Raw genomic sequence first — 19758 nt, forward strand, 5'->3', positions numbered from 1 at the left:
AACTTTGACACATTTTAGCATGAGTGGTAATCAATATTCATTATGTATGTGCAGCAGGACATTTTTAGTCCTTTGTAGAACTAATAAAGATGTTTGTTTCATTACCATATTAGAATAATATGGTAGTAACTAAATGGCAGTAGACCTATAGAAAATCAAAATATGACAGACTATGCTGTGGTACCCTTTGTGGCTGAAATCTCAGCATCCAGTGGTCCAGAACCAATGGAGAATTCTAACATGCCACCATTGTGTGGAGAGAATGCGCCGTTGAAAAGAAACTGCAGGAGGTGTGTGCAGGATGAGCGTGGAGTCGGGCATGGAGGGAGGGGACGCGGGAAAACTGGTGGAGGGATACGGGAAGGGGGAGACAACCGGTGCAATTTGGGAAGGATGGGAAGAAAGAAAGTAGGGTGATTTGAGAGATGACATCATTCCTCATTTGAATAAATCCCAGCCGGGGTAGTGATTGGTCGTGAGATGGAGAAAGTCGAGTTACTTGGCTATTCATCCCTTTCAATTTCACCCCCGCGCGTAATGCCGTGGTAAAACCCTCTCCGCCTGTCCATCCGTCCCGGCCAGTAGAGAGTGTGTGCGTGGACTGCAAATCGTTTTTTCTTTCTTTGGAAGGGACGTGCATCACTTCTGGAAACAGCGGTCGACAGAAGTTTCTTGGTAATCTGGCTGCTGTACTTTGGCCTGTTTCTCATCTTGTTCGGTTTCATTTTCTAATTTGTTCCACTTTGTATTCGAGGATTCTGAAAGGAGTCGGAGGATATTGTCCAACACTGGGCGTAGCTGGAGATCAAGCTATAGCTAGCTACACTGCGTTGGTAAGTCTAGAGACTGGTTGAGCGTTAGCATGCTAACTAGCTGTGCAACTAAACTTACACTTAAATCACAGAAAATATAAAATGCAAGTTACGATGTGATGCTTTAACAAATGTTTTTGGTCTCCTAAAATATTAGATTTTTATATTCAGTGTTTGGTAGTTAGTCTGGGTAGAATGGGTGACAAATCATATAGATAGTGGGTGAATGTCTTTGTCGACATTGGAAGTGCAATTCATGAATTCCTATTGGAAACGCAGGTTAGCGTTTTTGTCATGAATCTTGTTCTGGAGGCAGGTCTGCAGAGTGGTCACTAACTGGCACAACCACAGTCAGAAAACCTGATTAAAAAAAAAAAAAAATGTAAACCTAAACTTAACCACGCTGCTAACCCTAATGCCCAACTTTAATTTAAAACCAAAAAACACTTTTTTTTTTCTTCTCGTGTTTGTTTAAAATAAGGCCATTTTTGACTTTGTAGCTGGTTCATCTAGCTGAAATCGACCAGTTATGCCTCGAGGGCAAGATTCATGACATAAACGTCAACTTGAATTGGAAATCGCGCCATACAAATAAGCCTTGTTGAAATGCTAACTAAATAGGCTAACAGAACTATCCACGCGAGTCTATTGGGTCGCACAAAAACGAGTATAGGAACAAGGGAATCTTTGCAGTTTCCTTCTGCCAGTGAGTGGCTCACGCGGCTCAGCCATAAAGAGGATAGATTCTGAATTCGATTGCCTACGGGAGGGGGGTGATGGGGCGGTGGCAGCCCTGTGTGGTGGCTCAAATTGATCACCAGCTATTTAGCTAACCGACGAATCAACTGGCTAAAATAACAGCCTTCCTTTTGTGAAGGGATCGGTGTGTAATCATTTGGATTATTTGCCTTTTCAAAAGCAATTCGACGTATTCACTTCATTATATCAACTTTTCTTCCCTCATCCTCCATGGCTGACGCCTATTGTTCTGTGCGGCCAAGTGGTCTCTAGTGAGAACGGCTTCGTTCTTTGCCCACAGGCGATATGTTGGGTAAATTAGGCATATTCTGTTAGTCTTTTGCATTAGTCCGAGAACATGGCATATGCTACTTTTGTAGGATGGCGTAAGTGCTCTACTTTATAAGGTTGAGAGGTCTTTGAAGGCTCACCCAATTCTCAGGATTATTAGAACGTGAGTCATGACATGTACTGTACTCTCAATGTAATAAAATACTTTGTTCAAACTATCATATAGGCTAACATTGTGGCTTCAGGCCATGAACCCGGAGCTATTTTTCGCTTGTGTTAATGTTATGCAACCAGACCACACTCCAAAATAACAATGGTGAATAATGTTAGTCTCCAAAACCCTCAACGTGCAGGTACCATATACAGTTGCAACTAATCATTATAGATGTCCCTCAGGCCTAATCTCTGCCCCTGATGTTCGGCTGACAATGAGCGATATAGGGTGGGGTAGTGGGCATGGGTAGGTCAATATTCTGCAATGATCTGCCATAAAGTATTGATGCCACTCGGGAATAAATTGCATCCCAGGGTGATTAACGTGAGCACTTTTCGGGCATGGCCTTGTCTGGCAGAGAGGCTCCAACATGCTAGTCAACCCTCTGGTGCATTAATGAGCGATGGCTGACTCACAAAGCAAGCAATGGAATGAGGCAGAGGGATAGAGACACGCTCAGACATGGGACTAATGCATTCATGTGAAATTAAATGTAGATCCTGTTTTACCCAAATGCTGCTGGCTTGTTACATTAAAAAAAATATCTGTCATGTCTATGAATCGAATAAGACAGATTTCGTGTTCAATATCCTTTATCATGTTTTAGCAAAAGAGTGTTATTTTTGTACTTAAAACCAATGTGCCAGCATTGTGACATTTGATACCAAATTCCCCTTGCCCACCTCATTTTCACAATAGGCTGAAAATGGATTCCTCCTCCACTCATGTCTCCGCTGGCATTTTGGTTATTACATTGTCTGTCACACCTATTTTAAGTCTCTCCTTTAATGCCATGCACATGCTTTAGTAAGCCTGCTGAAACAGTTGGCCAAAGGAGGGCTTAGATGTCTACAATCAGAAGAGATGCAATTTCATGCGGAATTCATAACGTAGCATTCTGGGGTGATTTTTTTTTTTTTGACTAACAGTTCTCTTTGCTCTGCCCTTCCTCTGACCTATGCCATGGGCTGTCGGGGAGATGCCTACAGTAATTTGTGCCTCGGCTTTCCCTCAGGCGTAGTAGGCAAAATAGGTTGATTTAGTGACGTCCCTAACTGTAAATATTGAAATTGGTGTGTCCTCTCCCTGCCCTGGACTGGTCTCCTACTCACCAGATCCCTCTCAGGCTGAACCAAGGGCCAGGGTTCCGGTCTGGAAGCACGCTTTCCACTGGACCTACAGTCTTACTTCGTTACTGCAGTTTAACTGATGTCCGGCGCAGAAAGACAATTCCCATAGACGGCCCCATATAGAAGTCAGATTAAACCGGATGCAACTCGGATATAGACGGTCCATGAATCGACCGTCTTGGACGTTGTCTCTAGTGCTTTTATTGCTCAGTGGGCTGAACTGTATGACCTTTGGCATTTCTGTCACCATCGCTTATTAATAAAGTCTGCTGGCAACTGGCCTGCACTCGTGAGATTATTTTAACCACAGACTTGGGACTGTAGTAGTGGTTTCTGCAGTGCCACTCCATTGTTTGCCATGGTCGTCACTATAATTCTGCTTCGGACATTGGTCCAGCCAAGATAGCTGCCTCAGTGGTATCACAGTTGTCAGTCCTGACAGTTGCTGTGCAGTTTTGAGGGTATATATGCCAGCAGCTGCAGTAATTACTTTTCTGTGTTGAGGCTCTGAATTCTTCCAGTGGGAGGCTGGATAATGGACATGGTTCAGAGCCCTGTTGCTATGCCTCCCTACCACTTTCAGAATTTTGCCTGGATTGCTGTGGTCGCTGCAAGGCTGCGATATGGCATAACGTCTACTCAGCATGGAAATGATCTTTAATACTGTCACAAACTAAAGGCTTGCTGGTTTCTAGTAGGGATGCACGATATATAGGTAAACCTATCAGAATCGGCCGATATTAGCTAAAAGTGCCAACATCGGTATCGGCCCGATGTCTAGTTTAACGCCGACGTGCAAAACCGATTTCAAAGCTGACGTGCATACCTATGTAACGTGATGACGTAATGACGCCACATAAAATTTTGCGCTACACTTGCAACACAGCATTCCTAACCAAGCCCACAATGTCTGCTGTGTGGATCGAGCAGTCATTTGAAAGAGTAAACTCAAAGGCCAAATCCATTAACGCCGGGATAATGGAATTCATTGCCCTTGACAATCAACCGTTCTCTGTTGTGGGTGATGTTAGCTTTCACCAACTGGTTGAGCACCGGTACACACTACCAAGTGCGCTATTTTTCAGATGTTGCCCTACCGGAGTTATACAGTAATAGCGTCACTGCTATTAGCTTCACGACATACTATGGAAAGCCATTTGGTTGTTTGCGTGTCAAAAAAAAGATGAATGTCAAATAAAACAATTCTATTATAGAATGTTGTGTGTTCTGAATTTGCACGTGCAAGCCAAGCGCCACCACTTCTATCAGTAGCACTGTCAAAGCTGAACAAAAAAGTCTACCGGCCACGAACGATGTGTTTACGATACCGCGTTGGTAATAAAGCATTATTTGTTAGACCGCAACTTCTGTGGTAGCTAGCTTTAGCTTGGTACCTAGCACCAATACAACCAGCCTGAAAACAATGACCATTAGAAACTGCAGTCATTTTCATTGTTCTTAGCAATGATTTAGGAATCCTTGTGAGTACCGTAATTTCCGGACTATAAGCCGCAACTTTTTTCCCACGCTTTGAACCTCACGGCTTAAACAATGACGCGGCTAATATTTTGATTTTTCCCGCTTTCAATTTTTTTTGAAAGGAGATGACTTCAGTGGTTTCAGTGCACAGGAGGAGGAAGATAGTGACCAATGACTTTCTTGGTAGGCTACTGTTTACTGCTAATTTTAATTTTTTTGTTACAAGTCGTATTTCGTTAAAGCCTATTTATTTATTTTTGTTACAAACCGTGTTTCGTTAAAGCCTGTGTAAAGTTCATTTGTTTCAATGTACCGGTAGGCACCTGCGGCTTATAGACATGTGCGGCTTATTTATGTTCAAAATAATACTTTTTAAAAATTTTTTTTAATTAAGTGTATATTCAGGTGCGCTCAATAGTCCGGAAATTACGGTAAGTATTGTTGTTCGCATATTGAAATTGAACTTCAGTTCATGAAAATAAATAGCTAGCCAGCTACTTAACGTTAGCTTTGGGCAACAGGGTTATAAACAGCCAGCTAGCTTTATCTGGCTAGTGAGGCTATTCCGGACCGGGTTATGTGTTGTGAAGCTAGCCACAATAAGGATTAGGCACAATAGTGGAATTTGCGGTTTGCCTTCAAAATAAAAGTACCTATTTTGAAAGTGATGCAGAAGGTTACAATTGGTGGACTCGTGCCATATTTAGACTACATAATGTTAAACAAGGTTGGAATGTGAATCAATGAAATAGGTTATCAGTCTACTCGGTGACACCCACAGAACACAACTGTGAAGAGTTTACGCAAATGTTAGCATTGTATCTCTTATCACGGGACTGTAAAATCACCATCCCAGTCAGCCTATTGTGTGTATTGACATTCATATTGCACTGTACAGCTTTACCTAAGGATTGGGGATCAATGAAATGGGGTATCAGTCTACTCAACGCCCAAGATACTTTTTCCCAACGTCCTCCTCAGAGTTATCAGACTCAAACATCCATGCAGTATTGTTTTTCCTCAGAAATGGTGTTCAATACACATAGGTTGACAATGAAAGTGGCTCAATTCAGTTGTTTCAGAGTCCCACAATAAGAGCTATGACGCTAATATTCTCTGGGTGTCACTGGGTAGACTGATACCCCATGTCATTGATTCACAATCCATAGGTAAGGCTGTACAGTGAAATAAGTAAGTATCCAGTGTGATTTCAACAGATTTGTCAAATTAACAAATTGTCTTTTGTTGAATTTATATAACATTCCAACCTCATTTAACATGATCTATTCAATTATGCCATAATTCTACTATTTTTATTCATTTGCATCACTGTCAATGACGCACTTTTATTTTGAAGGCTAACGCAAAGTCCACTTGTGGCTAATCTTTATTGTGGCTAGCTTCACATAGATGGGTCGGACCCCCATTAATCAAATAACCCTAATTTATAAGACAGTTCTTATCTTAGATGATGACACCTAGCTATATAGTTAGCTAGCTAACTATAGCTACTGGAACAGATTGACGTTTTGCTATGTTTTTGGGGAAGAACATGGTTGCATCCATGAGTTAGACAGCTTTTTTTTATGCCAGCACTGTAGGTGCGCGAGACAACTTTACCAGCATCGTAGCATACGTATCGATGAATCGTTGTGACATATGAAATACGAGTGATAGTGTAATAACTACGTAAAAAATGTATTAACACGTTAAATTATTGTGACGCGCAGTCATATTCAGGTCATGATTGGTCAACAAGCTTATTTGACACGACAAATAGTGTTATTTGACGTATCTTTTTTGACATGCAAAGACCCAAACGACGTTCCATAGGAATCCTGGTTGAGAATGAAACCACTGAACAACGAAACAGTACAGCAAGTTAGGGAAAGAAATAGGTTTTGATTATGTTTTACTGGTAATGGGGACTTATGTAAATGCCAACAAAATAACTTTTTGGTGTGTGTGTAACCTTTTATTTAACTAGGCAAGCCCGTTAAGAACACATTCTTATTTACAATGACGGCCTACCCTGTCCAAATCCGGACGATGCTGGGCCAATTGTGCGCCGCCCTATGGGACTCCGAATCACGACCAGATGTGATACAGCCTGGATTCGAACCAGGGACTGTAGAGACGCCTCTTGCACTGAGACGCAGTGCCTTAAACCGCTGTGTGTGTGTGTTAACTATTTAACTGCACCTGTACATAGCCCATCTATAATTTAGCCCAAACAACTACCCTTCCCCTACTGTATTTATTTATTTATTTTGCTCCTTTGCACCCCATTATTTCTACTCTGCACTTTCTTCCACTACAAATCTACCATTCCAGTGTTTTACTTGCTATATTGTATTTACTTTGCCACCATGGCCTTTTTTGCCTTTACCTCCCTTATCTCACCTCATTTGCTCACATTGTATATAGACTTATTTTTCTACTGTATTATTGACTATGTTTGTATGTGTCGAACTGTTTGCTTTGTCTTGGCCAGGTCGCAATTGTAAATGAGAACTTCTTCTCAACTTGCCTACCTCTGGTTAAATAAAGGTGAAATAATACAAAAAAAAAAAACTGTACTAGAATGCTTAAAAGTCCGCAAAAAATTTAAATATTGGGTATCGTTTTGTTTTGGCAAGGAAAATATTGGATATCGGTCAGAAATGTCATTGGTGCATCACTAATTTCTAGTGATTGAGCATCATTCTGCCACCTGTAGCTGATACAGTGCATTTGGAAAGTATTCAGTCCCCTTGACTTTTTCCACTTTTTTATTTTTTACTTTACAGCCATATTCTAATAAGGATTAAATCGTTATTTCCCCCCCCCCCCCCAATCTACACACAATACCCCATAATGACAAAGCAAAAACAGGTTTATAGAAATGTTTGCTAATTTATTAAATATCACATTTACAATAGTATTCAGACCCTTTACTGGCAGCGATTACAGCCTTGAGTCTTTGGTATGATGCTACAAGCTTGGCACACCTGTTTGGGTAGTTTCTCCCATTTCTTCTCTGCAGATCCTCTCAAGCTCTCAGGTTGGATGGGGAGCGTCGCTGCACAGCTATTTTCAGGTGTCTCCAGAAATGTTTGATCTAGTTCAAGGCTGTGTGCTTAGGGTTGTTGTCCTGTTGGAAGGTGAACCTTCCCCCCCAGTCTGAGGTCCTGAGAGCTCTGTAGCATGTTTTCATCAAGGATCTCTCTGTACTTTGCTCCATCATTCTTTCCCTCGATACTGACTAGTCTCCCAGTCCCTGCCGCTGAGAAACTTCCCCTCAGCATGCTGCTGCCACCACCATGCTTCACCATAGGGATGGTCCCAGGTTTCCTCCAGACGTGACGCTTGGCGTTCAGGCCAAAGAGTTCAATCTTAGTTTCATCAGACCAGAGAATCTTGTTACTCATGGTCTGACAGTCCTTTAGGTGCCTCCTGGCAAACTCCAAGCGGGCTGTCATGCCTTTTACTGAGGAGTGGCTTGTCTGGCCACTCTACCATAACAGCCTGATTGGTGGAGTGCTGCAGAGATGGGAGAACCTTCCAGAAGCGCAATCATCTCCACAGAGTAACTCTGGAACTGTCAGAGCGACCATTGGGTTCTTCCTGACCAAGGCTCTTCTCTCCAGATTGCTCAGTTTGGTGGTTCCAAACTTTTTCTATTTAAGAATGATTGAGGCCACTGTTCTTGGACCTTCAATGCTTCAGACATTTTCTGGTACCCTTCCGCAGATCTGTGCCTTGACACAATCCTGTCTCGGACCTCAACGGACAATTCTTCCGGTCTTTGCTCTGACCTTATATAGACAGGTGTGCCTTCCCAAATCATGTCCAATCAATTACAGAAGCCAGAAGTTTACATACACTTAGGTTGGAGTCATTAACTCATTTTTCAACCACTCCACAAATTTCTTGTTAACAAACTATAGTTTTGGCAAGTCAGTTAGGATATCTACTTTGTGCATGACAAGTAATTTTTCCAACAATTGTTTAGACAGAGTGAATTATAAGTGAAATAATCTATCACAATTCCAGTGGGTCAGAAGTTTACATCCACTAAGTTGACTGTGCCTTTAAACAGCTTGGAAAATTCCAGAAAAGGATGTCACGGCTTTAGAAGCTTCTGATTGACTCAAATGATGTCAATTAACCAATTGGAGGTGTACCTGTGGATGTATTTCAAGGTCTACCTTCAAACTCAGTGCCTCTTTGCTTGACGTCATGGGAAAATCAAAAGAAATCAGGAAAATCAAAAGAATTCCCACAACTTATTGTGGGAAGCTTGTAGAAGGCTACCCAAAACGTTTGACCCAAGTTAAACAATTTAAAGGCAATCAAGTTAAACAATTTAAAGGCAATGCTACCAAATACTAATTGAGTGTATGTAAACTTCTGACCCACCGGGAATGTGATGAAAGAAATAAAAGCTGATATAAATCATTCTCTCTACTATTATTCTGACATTTTCACATTCTTAAAATAAAGTGGTGATCCTAACTGACCTAAGACGGAAGTTTTACTACAATTAAATGTCAGGAATTGTGAAAAACTGAGTTTAAATGTATTTGGCTAAGGTGTATGTAAACTTCCGACTTCAACTGTACATTTACCACAGGTGGACTCCAAGTTGTAGAAACATCTCAAGGATGATCAATGGAAACAGGATGCACCTGAGCTCAATTTTTCATGTCTCATAGCAGAGGGTCTAAATACTTATGGAAATCAGGTATTTCTGGGTTTTGTTTTTATTTGTAATTTGCCATAATTTCTTAACCTGTTTTCGGTTTGTCATTGTGTGTAGATTGGGGGTGGGGGGGCAATTGAATCAATTTTAGAATAAGGCTGTAACGTAACAAATGTGGAACAAAAGGGGTCTGAATACTTTCCGAATGCACTGTAAGTATTGCCACCATGGCTTCCACATGTTTACTGTCAGTTGTGTTGCATTTATTTTCTGCCCAATGCATTCAGTATTATGTCAGTGCTGTGGCAGCCTGTCTACACCATGGGCCAGTCTGGCATGACATGGATGCCAAAAGTTCCCGATGACAAAATTATGGCTACATTTATGAGAGTTGACAGGGGGGAGATTTGTCAGATGTTTTGAGTAATTTGAAATGCTATTGTCCTGTAATTTCTATTTAAGAAGCCTTTTGATCCAAGCCCCAAATGCCATGTACATTTCTGGGTAAAGGCTAGGTACAGTTTTATGTGGTGTTAGCCCAGCTGTTATTTTGTTGAAAAGCCCTGGTTAGCCCTGGTGATGTGGACAACCTGTTAGGGATCAGATTCCATCTGCAACGTGCCTGCTCTGCTTCAAACAGGAGGACATAATCCTCTTATGGCCAGAGTCAGTTCCAGTAGTCAGTGGCTGCTAGAGAGCTGGAGCCTCAAGGGTATGTTTTGCTGTCCCGTCCAGATGCCTGCGTTGTTCCTCTCCGTCCTATCTGGTGTCATCGATCCAACCCACCAGCTGGCTCTCTGGCCTAATGTCATTTACCCCCTGAGTGGAGTCTGTCAGTGGACACACTGCCCATTATGGAGAAGGACCTGCTCTTCAAGTTCCACATTACCCTCCCCTTCAGTCCCTCCACACCAGCCTCACTGGTGGGCAACCCCCAGGCAAGGGACCCCATTAGTGGAACAGGTCCCTGTCTGCCTAATGCACTAATGCTTCTCACCATCTGAGTAGTCCACATCCTCACTTTCTCCCCCACGATCAATATCGGCATGGTCAAGATCACACCCACCCCGCTGTTCCTCTCAGCGGTCTACTGTAGCTAGACTGTGTGCTGTTGGGACCTTGTTTGTTGTCGGCTCCGTCTCTCCATTGTTGTGATGGAGCCAGGTCTTCTTTGTTTGGTTTCTGGGACACACTAGGCCTCTGTCCTGGGCGCTCTCTGTCTCTGTGGGTAGTCTGGGCCGGCGCTGGAGGACAGTCGCCCTGATCGTACAGGATTAGCAAATCTCTTTGTCCAGGGTTAACAAGCTCTGTCATGTGTTAATCTCCCTGTCCCCGGGGGGCCGAGTCTCCTGAGGCTGGGAGATGGGTGACGCACGCTGGTAAAGTGGGGGTAGTGTGTGTGTTTGGGACCAGCATATTCACTTGATGGGTTCGGGAGCAAAGGCATGTGATGTAGATGGTACCCTTCTCTCACTTGAAGTCTCTACCAGTCGTGCCATGGCGGTACAGACTCTAAACCCGCTTTTGGCTCCTACTAAACTTCTTTAGAGCACAAGGATTAGTCTGTCACATCACATGGTTCTGTGATTCAGGTGTCTGTCACACAAGATGTTGCCTTGACTGACACAGGCAGCAGACCAGTGAACAAGAGAAAAGCATGTTCCTGAACTGAGTTTACTTTGTCCAATGTCTGTTGCCAAGACCATGGAGTTGTCAATGGAAATCATAAGGTTGAAACCATGGTGCGCTGTCGGCTATAGCCCAGGAGATGGGATCCAAATCAGCTGCTTTCTGCTCTGTCTGGGGAGTTAAGTGTCCATAGCCTCATTTGTCGGGCATGTCCTGACGTCACCGTCTGAGAAGGGCCACACAATCCCTTCTCGTCTCCCTCCTACACCGTGTCCAGGGAAGGAATTCCGTGGAGAGGAGTCAACTTTGTTTGGAGCGGTTTGTTTGTGTGTGGTGCAGGGGCGGCTTCCTGACCTTTGGCCGGGCCTGTTTGGGAATGTGCGAGCTGCGATTAGTATCAGGGGGATGAAGGCAGCACACTGACTCAGCTGGGACGGTGTCATGCTTCTTTTGTGCTCCCCTTTTCTTAGCTGGGCAGCGCACAGCAACAATCAGTCCCTTAGTCTCTTGGGTTCTGTTTAGATGGCCGCCTCAAGGCTCCAGAAGTGTATAATGGTTTCTATTAAAGCAGACAGAGGGACGGTACCATGCAGGGAAAGCTTCCTGCTAATTGAGTGGAGAGATGAACTGGGGTGTACGGTAGTCGCTGAAAGGGACTATGATGATGGGTATGGTGTTATATAATGCTTTTATGATGATGATGCTCATGAGGTCTCTTGAAGCCTCGGATAGCATGTGTTTTTGGATGTGATCTATTGTAAGTTCCTGAATGACTTTTAATCACACTTGCAGACTTGACATTTTCCACAATGTATTAATTGTACTTTGAAATGAATGATGATATTAGTAATACACAGCAGCTGTTCAGGGTTTAGTGCCAAGATTTTCCTCTGAGATGATACATGATGGAGCGTATTAATGGGGGGGAATTTTAGTTTTTGGAGGCGGTGCTGTTAGTTTCTGTTTTAGGCCCTCTCCGTAGCGCCCTCTAGCACCCCTCTGTTTCCCTTCTCTTTTGTATCAGAACCATCTGCACCAACCCCAAATGAAATTGTTGCCATGGGTCTAGCCTTCTCTTTTATTCTTTGTATCTTGTCTAAGACTGGTAGTACCACCCATTCTGGTTTCAGCTGCTACTGTTTCAATTAGAGGTCGACCGATTAATCGGAATGGCCGATTTAATTAGGGCCGATTTCAAGTTTTTATCACAATCGGTAATTTTGGCCACCGATTTCCCTTTTTTTTTTTTTTTTTAATGTAAAAAAATTTTAATAAATGTTTTTTTTTTCATTATTTAGTTTTTAAATATATTAAAAATATATTTATTTTGAAAAAAAATTCTTATTTTAATTTTTTTTCAAATATTTTTTTATTTAGATATAGCTTTATAGATTTTTTTTTTAAATTGTTATAATATTTAACTAGGCAAGTCAGTTAAGAACACATTCTTATTTTCAATAACGGCCTAGGAACGGTGGGTTAACTGCCTTGTTCAGGGACAGATTTTTACCTTGTCAGCTTGGGGATTCAATCTTGCAACCTTAGGGTTAACTAGTCCAACGCTCTAACCACCTGCTTTACATTGCATTCCACAAGGAGCCTGCCTGTTACGCGAATGCAGTAAGAAGCCAAGGTAAGTTGTTAGCTAGCATTAAACTTATCTTATAAAAAACAATCCATCAATCATAATCACTAGTTAACTACACATGGTTGATGATATTACTAGTTTATGTAGCCTGTCCTGCGTTGCATATAATTGATGCGGTGCGCATTCGCGAAAAAGGACTGTCGTTGCTCCAACGTGTACATAAACATCAATGTCTTTCTTAAAATCAATACACAAGTGTATATTTTTAAACCTGCATATTTAGTTAATATTGCCTGCTAACATTAATTTATTTTAACTAGGGAAAATGTGTCACCTCTGCAACAGAGTCAGGGTATATGCAGCAGTTTGGGCCGCCTGGCTCGTTGCGAACTGTGTAAATACTATTTCTTCCTAACAAAGACATCCAACTTCGCCAAACGGGGGATGATTTAACAAAAGCGCATTTGCGAAAGAAGCACAATCGTTGCACGACTGTACCTAACCATAAACCTCAATGCCTTTCTTAAAATAAATACACAGACATATATATTTTTAAACCTGCATATTTAGCTAAAAGACATCCAGGTTAGCAGGCAATATTAACCAGGTGAAATTGTGTCAGTTCTCTTGCGTTCATTGCACACAGTCAGGGTATATGCAACAGTTTGGGCCGCCTGGCTCGCTGCGAACTTATTTTTGACATACCATTTGAAGGTTGTGCAATGTAACAGGAATATTTAGAGTTAGGGATGCCACCCGTTAGATAAAATACGGAACGGTTCCGTATTTCACTGAAATAATTAACGTTTTGTTTTCGAGATGATCGTTTCCGGATTCGACCATATTAATGACCTAAGGCTCGTATTTCTGTGTGTCTATTATATTATAATTAAGTCTATGATTTTATATTTGATAGAGCAGTCTGACAGAGCGGTGGTAGGCACCAGCAGGCTCGTAAGCGTTCATTCAAACAGCACTTTTGTGCGTTTTGCCAGCAGCTCTTCGCTGTGCTTCAAGCATTGCGCTGTTTATGACTTCAAGCCTATCAACTCCCAAGATTAGGCTGGTGTAACCGATGTGAAATGGCTAGCTAGTTAGCAGGGTGCACGCTAATAGCGTTTCAAACGTCACTCGCTCTGAGACTTGGAGTAGTTGTTCCCCTTGCTCTGCATGGGTAACACTTTTTCGAGGGTGGCTGTTGTCGATGTGTTCCTGGTTTGAGCCCAGGTAGGAGCGTGGAGAGGGACGGTATATGAAGGTATATGAAATACAAATCGTATAGAGAGAAATAGTCCTATAATAACTACAACCTAAAACTTCTTACCTGGGAATATTGAAGACTCATGTTAAAAGGAACCACCAGCTTTCATATGTTCTGAGCAAGGCACTTAAACGTTAGCTTTATTACATGGCACATATTGCACTTTTACTTTCTTCTCCAACACTTTGTTTTTGCATTATTGAAACCAAATTGAACATGTTTTGTTATTTATTTGAGGCTAAATTGATAGTATTTATGTATTAAGTTAAAATAAGTGTTCATTCAGTATTGTTGTAATTGTCATTATTACAAATAAAGGGATTGGCCGATTAATCGGCATCGGCTTTTTTGAGTCATCCAATCGGTATCGGCGTTGAAAAATCATAATCGGTCGACCTCTAGTTTCAATTCCCCAGACTTTCTTGTGGACTCAATGCTGCATCATTCAACAGAATGTTTCATGTGTTCTGATCCTCAATGCACCGTGTCTGTGTGTGTGTGTGTGTGTGTGTGTGTGTGTGTGCCTGTCCTCCCTCAGAGGAGTAGTGGAATGCTGCAGGGAGTCTGTTTTAGAGTTTACCTCTGGCCCTATGCCAGCGCGTGGTGCCTCAAACATTAATGTTCACTGTAACATATTGGAATGTTTGTTTTATATCTTTTAACTGAAATGAACATGTTTGCTTCGAACAGAAACCTTGTGGAACTTACCTCAGCAGTGTTGAATAAGAGCAGTGGTTTCTAGATGAAGACGCCACGCAGTCTCAACATTAAAGTGAGAGATGTTCTGTCAACACAGGCACCAGGGCGTCTTAACACTGGCTGAGGAGTGAAGACAACTGATCCCAGTGTTTGCAGCATGTGGCGATGAATGTGTGTTGATGGGTTTAGAGGCTGTTTAACTGGCCTCTTCAAACCAGACTCCCGACCGTTAACTCTTGAATCCTCTCTCTGGTTCCAGGGTTATCAATTCTATCGTTAGGCATTAAGGGAAGGTTACGGGAACGTTCGGAGAAGCACACTAAACTGATCTCCTGTTCGCTTGCCCCGGCTTTCTTCCGCTACAATCCTCCCATTGAAGGGTATTTACAGCTGACCCTGGGGGACATGCAGACACAGAGAATGTATGTACACACAGCAGTGAACTAGGAAAGCGGTGGCGGTTGCCATTGCTAGCTATTCATAAGTGCTGTTGACCGCTGTGATTTTCAGTAGCCAGGCTCTTGTTCCTGGCAAAGGAAGGCCCTGATTAGACATGCACACGCAGGCCACCAGGAGAGATGACATTAAGGTAGCGTTTAGCCCACCCTCTCCTGCTGGGGATGTTAATTGGGAATTGAGCATGTATCATTTAAGCCAATAGGTTTTTGTTGATCGTTTTATAAATACAATTGTAAATAAATAAAGAAATAAAATTGACCTAATGCCCCAAAACACAGCCGTACATTATTGGATAGGTGTACACACACAGACTCTGCACAGTTTTTAAAAAAAGAGGTCAAAGTGGCGATTACCGTTAGAATATGCTCATGACCTGATTATCGGCTGTGATTGGGAGTCCCATAGGGCGGCGCACTAATTGGCCCAGCGTTGTCTGGGTTTGGCCGGTGTAGGCTGTCATTGTAAATAAGAATTTGTCCTTAACTGACTTGCCTAGTTAAATAATACATCTGAGGACTCCTCACGCTTGTGTGTCTAGACAATCAGAAAAGCTGGGATCTCCCAGTGCTGTTGGAGGCCTGCCAGATATCACTATATGCAGTATAGGCCTGTAAGTGTCTGCTGTGTCTGTGAGACATGGAGGCAGGTTAGATTACATTGAATATGGCTCTTGGAGGATGATCATACTTTGACCAGCTGGTGTTCTATCGTCAGCTGCTGAAGTGCATTAAGCATCTTGTCTATAATTGATTAACAATAATGAGATAAAGGTGTGTGTGTGTGTGTGTGTGTGTGTGTTCATCCTATTGTTTGGTTTCTCCTTGACATGACAGTGAACACCCTTTGGTGTGTATGTGTAGTATTTTATGACCTGTGTGTGTTCTTTGTTCCCTGTATCTGTGTTGCTCATCAGTGAGGCTTGTAGAGAATGTTATGTGAGATGCAGTTTGATAAGATGGAGCGGCTGTTTGGGAAGATATCGAAACCATCACTGTCTGAGGGACATTAAGTAATTATTATTTTTTTTTTTTTAATCTTTCTGAACCTAAGCTAAGGATGTATAAATAAAAACATGCAACTCTACATGACAGTAATAACAAAATGTCTGTCTTTTTTTAAAAAATTTTTATTGCTTCCCTAAATAACGATGAGTCCTCCAGACAACATGGACAGGAAGTTGTTCCTCTCCTCTTGGGGGGTGGCGAGCGTCCTTAGGGTTGTGATGCAGCTGGTTGACCCTTGTCATCTTCTATCTAGACTACAGCCCACATCCTCTAGCTGTTTAGCAGCCGACAGCTTCTGATATCCCACTCCAGTGAACAAAGTATATGTAACACTACCAGCTGTGGAGAATCAGCTTGATGTTTTACGAACAGGGAATCCTAACGCCATCCGTCTCTAAACATGCATATGACAGCAAAGACAAACCCAAAATATTTCACCAAAGACAACTACGACATTGCAGGGTTGTCCAAAGTCAGTCAAAATATTGCCAGTGCCAACATGTATCATTGGGCGTGGTTGTATGTTCCCTACTGCATAGAGTGATGTAGACGGGGCGAGGGCCTTAGACTGGAGCTGTGTAATCTCCCAACTGGAGGAAAAAGAGCAGAGCAGTGTTCCTCTGGCTGAGGGCTGGAGATTTATCACCACAACAGAGCAGAGCTGGGAAAAGCACCGTCTGGCTGTTCAGAAACTGCAGGAATAGAACCGTTCAGAACACAGGAAGGGGAGGTAGAGGGAACAAGGCACCGATTGGATTTGACTTTATTTTTTCTAGTTGAGTTGTCAGGGCTATCGACGTGTGAGTCCCTGGTGTCAATCTGGAGTTAGATTTTGTTGTTGGTTTTCTTTTTGAAGGGTTGTAGTCAGGGCAGGGGTCTGATGTTAGTGTAGAGCTCTGTTATAGGCAGAGCAGCACGGTGTGAGGACTAGGTGCTCTTGAACAGAGCGTCTCTGTTGGACTGAGCTTAACATGTACATGTGTGAAACACGGTTTCTGTTGCTTTCACTTGCATCCAACACACACACCTCACTCCAAATGTGACTGGTGTGTCACTCAATGAATCTGATTGCCCTGTGTGCTCTGGCAGGGCTCTCTCCTCCCCCTCTCACCGCCACTGTGTTGTCGGAGGTCTGTCACTGTGTGTGCTACTTGCGGTATGGATTTTCTCCCCGAGGGCTTTTCCCTCTCTCCTTCTCCCTCTCTCTCTCTTCCCCTCTGGCCTTGCTCAGCTGCTCAGGCCATCTGTGCGAACGCAAACAGAGAACAGAGGGGTCGAGAGTGCGAGGGTGGGGGAAGTTGAGGAAAAGGCTTGGAGAAAATGGGAGGTTTGGCAGGGGAACGAAGGAAGGCACAGTAATGTGTTTAGTTTTAGAGGATGAGTAAGGGATGAGAGCAGAGAGAAAGGGGGGCTGTGTGGGGAGTGGTTCCAGGAAGCTGACAGTATAGACTCTCCTCTAGGAAGGAGGGGGAGCAGCAGCATCTGGCTATGGGGGAGAGAGGGGCTGAGTGGAAGTGGAGAGGCCTTCTAGAGTCCGAGCAGCTCACTGTCGTTCCAAACTTTGCAGACTGTATCCCCTCTCCTGTTCCCACGCTCCTCAGGCCAAGCCACTTCCTCTGCCTCAGTGTTGCTTCACCATGGAGCCAAGTCTCCTGTCCTGTCAGACAACTGACTCTACGTTTCCCTGTCATTAGGCCCCTGCTCCACACTGCAGGCCTTACCTCTCCACCCTGACAGCAAAGCATCTGTATTTATGGTTCTTCCCCAGCGCGACTGCCTGCTAGTCAGTGCTTATGGCATTGTTTACATGCATGTCTTTTCCCCTCAGCGTGACCTTTACATCTCCGTTTGGTGGTTTGGTTCACCACATCTGAGTGACGTGTGGTTCCTTAGCTTTGCGGTCTGATGAACTAGAGCATGTTGTAGAGAGAGCCGTCTGACTCGATTTGTTAGGAGTGGAAGGGATTTTTGCGATTTTCCCCCTCGCTTCAGTTGAAGGAAGGCTTGTCTTCCACACTAGTGGGTCTGATGCCTCTTCTGTATGTAGACCTAGAATATAATGCACTCAAGTGCATTCTCTGGCTTGTTGATGTTTAAAAACATGTTTTGCTAGCTCTCTGTTTTGCCTCGAGTTTGTACTTAGATTAGAATGTGTCTACATCATTTTTTATGGTTGTCCTCTATCTCTTCCCCCAGAATATATTGTCACACATGTATCGTGTGTGAGCGCGAGTTCCCTCCAGGGTTGTTTAGCAATGAAGCTCTATGCAGAATGGCACATCCTGTTCTGTCTGCTCCTAATCTGTTAGGATCATTGACCTTAAACACATTTTCTCTACTTTCAAAACAATATTTCTGCATACGCTGTATGTAGTGTTTGTCTGTATATCTGTCTGTAGGAAAGCCTTTATCTGATCCCTCTGTGGCCTGTCTGCTGATATGAAGGCTGAGTCATGCATGTCCAGTCTTGTTACAGCCTGATGATACTCTTCTCTTCTCTTTGCCAGATCAGACTCCACCATCGCCTGAGTGCAGTCACCATCTTCAGTCTCAAGCTCTCCAGCCCTCCTCTGCAGAGACGGACAGCCAGGACTGAGGGGAGATGAAACCGGATGGGGTTGCCACGGCAGCGATGGAGCCAATGGAAGCACTGGACGCAGATCCGGTAAACGAGCCAGTTGCGATGGGAGAGGAGCCTAACCAGGCTGCGCCGGCGCCTCAGACGGAGGGAGTTGCCCAGCAGGGAGAGATGGGGCAGGGCGAGCCTCATCCAGAGCCAGCCCAGGTGGCCTCCACCAAGACGGGAAACAGCAAGTCTGCAGCAGATCCGAAAGCCAAGACCAAGGCCCCCGCTGCTAAGACAAAGCCTGGGACCACCGCCACAATTAAGACCACGACCGGACCAGGGTCTCGACCCAACACCGCCCAGAGCCGACTGACCAATGGGGTTTCCAAGCCACATGCCAACGGAGTGGCCAAGAAGACCACCACTGGAGCCCCAGAGAAGACCACACCCAAGAGGCCCGTAGGCACAGCCGTTGCCCCTTCCACTAAGACCACCACCAAGGTTGGTGAGAAGAAGCCAGCGGGCACCACCCGCCCTACCTCGGCTCCTGCTGCCACCAACGGGGTGAAGGCCACCACAGGAACAGCAGCAAAGAAGACACCTGCGGCGCCAACTAATGATGTCAAATCCACCAGCACCGCTGCTAAGAAGCCCACAGGTAGGCTAACATTTAGGACCAGTCATTTTCAGTCACTGAAAGCCAGTCACTGAAAGCTAGATGAAGCTTTGCATTTGTCATCAGTTGCCAATTGTCTTCTGTACACAGCAAATGTACATTTTCCCTGAGGCAAAGTATGACATTGTACTGTGAAGGTTGACATACAGCACATCCAGATGGATTCAGTTGAAGATGTATGACACGCTGGAATGACTGCAACAAATATAGAAATACATTGGACTGGTTCCTCAGGAAATAAATGTTATGACATAAATCATAATAATTACTCATGTTGTATATCTATCTCTTTGTCCTTCCTCTCTTCCTCACCTTCCCATATCTCATCTCCCCGGCTCCCCGGCCTGGCTCTACAGCTACCACCAAGCCCAGCACTGCTGCTGCTCCCAAGCCTGATAGGCCTCCTGTTTCCAAGACAACCAGGTAGGCCAACCATTGGTGTAGAGCTCGTAGCCCCTCCCCTGGGGAGAGACTGTGAGTGTGTAGATAACATAGTAGGCAGTTGTACGTAATTGGTCCTCACTTCAG

The 19758-nt window shown here is 43.8% G+C and overlaps 1 protein-coding gene across 5 annotated transcripts in view; it reads left to right on the top strand.

The window, feature by feature from the left end:
- The first annotated feature begins 435 nt into the window (after nt 1-435).
- Nucleotides 436-19758, top strand: part of LOC115201327 (proline-rich protein 36) — a 35197-nt gene continuing 15874 nt past the window's right edge. The window contains exons 1-4 of one of the 5 annotated variants that reach the window (XM_029764874.1): nt 437-675; nt 755-833; nt 18496-19212; nt 19566-19653. In XM_029764874.1, the coding sequence (XP_029620734.1) occupies nt 18591-19212; nt 19566-19653 (710 nt within the window). In that variant the 5' untranslated portion in view covers nt 437-675; nt 755-833; nt 18496-18590. Of the gene's footprint in view, nt 834-18495; nt 19213-19565; nt 19654-19758 lie in introns of all 5 variants that reach the window. The other 4 variants (XM_029764897.1, XM_029764864.1, XM_029764884.1 and 1 more) reach the window with 4 other exon arrangements.

This window comes from Salmo trutta, chromosome 1, assembly GCF_901001165.1.
Source record: "Salmo trutta chromosome 1, fSalTru1.1, whole genome shotgun sequence".
NCBI classification, from domain to species: domain Eukaryota; kingdom Metazoa; phylum Chordata; class Actinopteri; order Salmoniformes; family Salmonidae; genus Salmo; species Salmo trutta.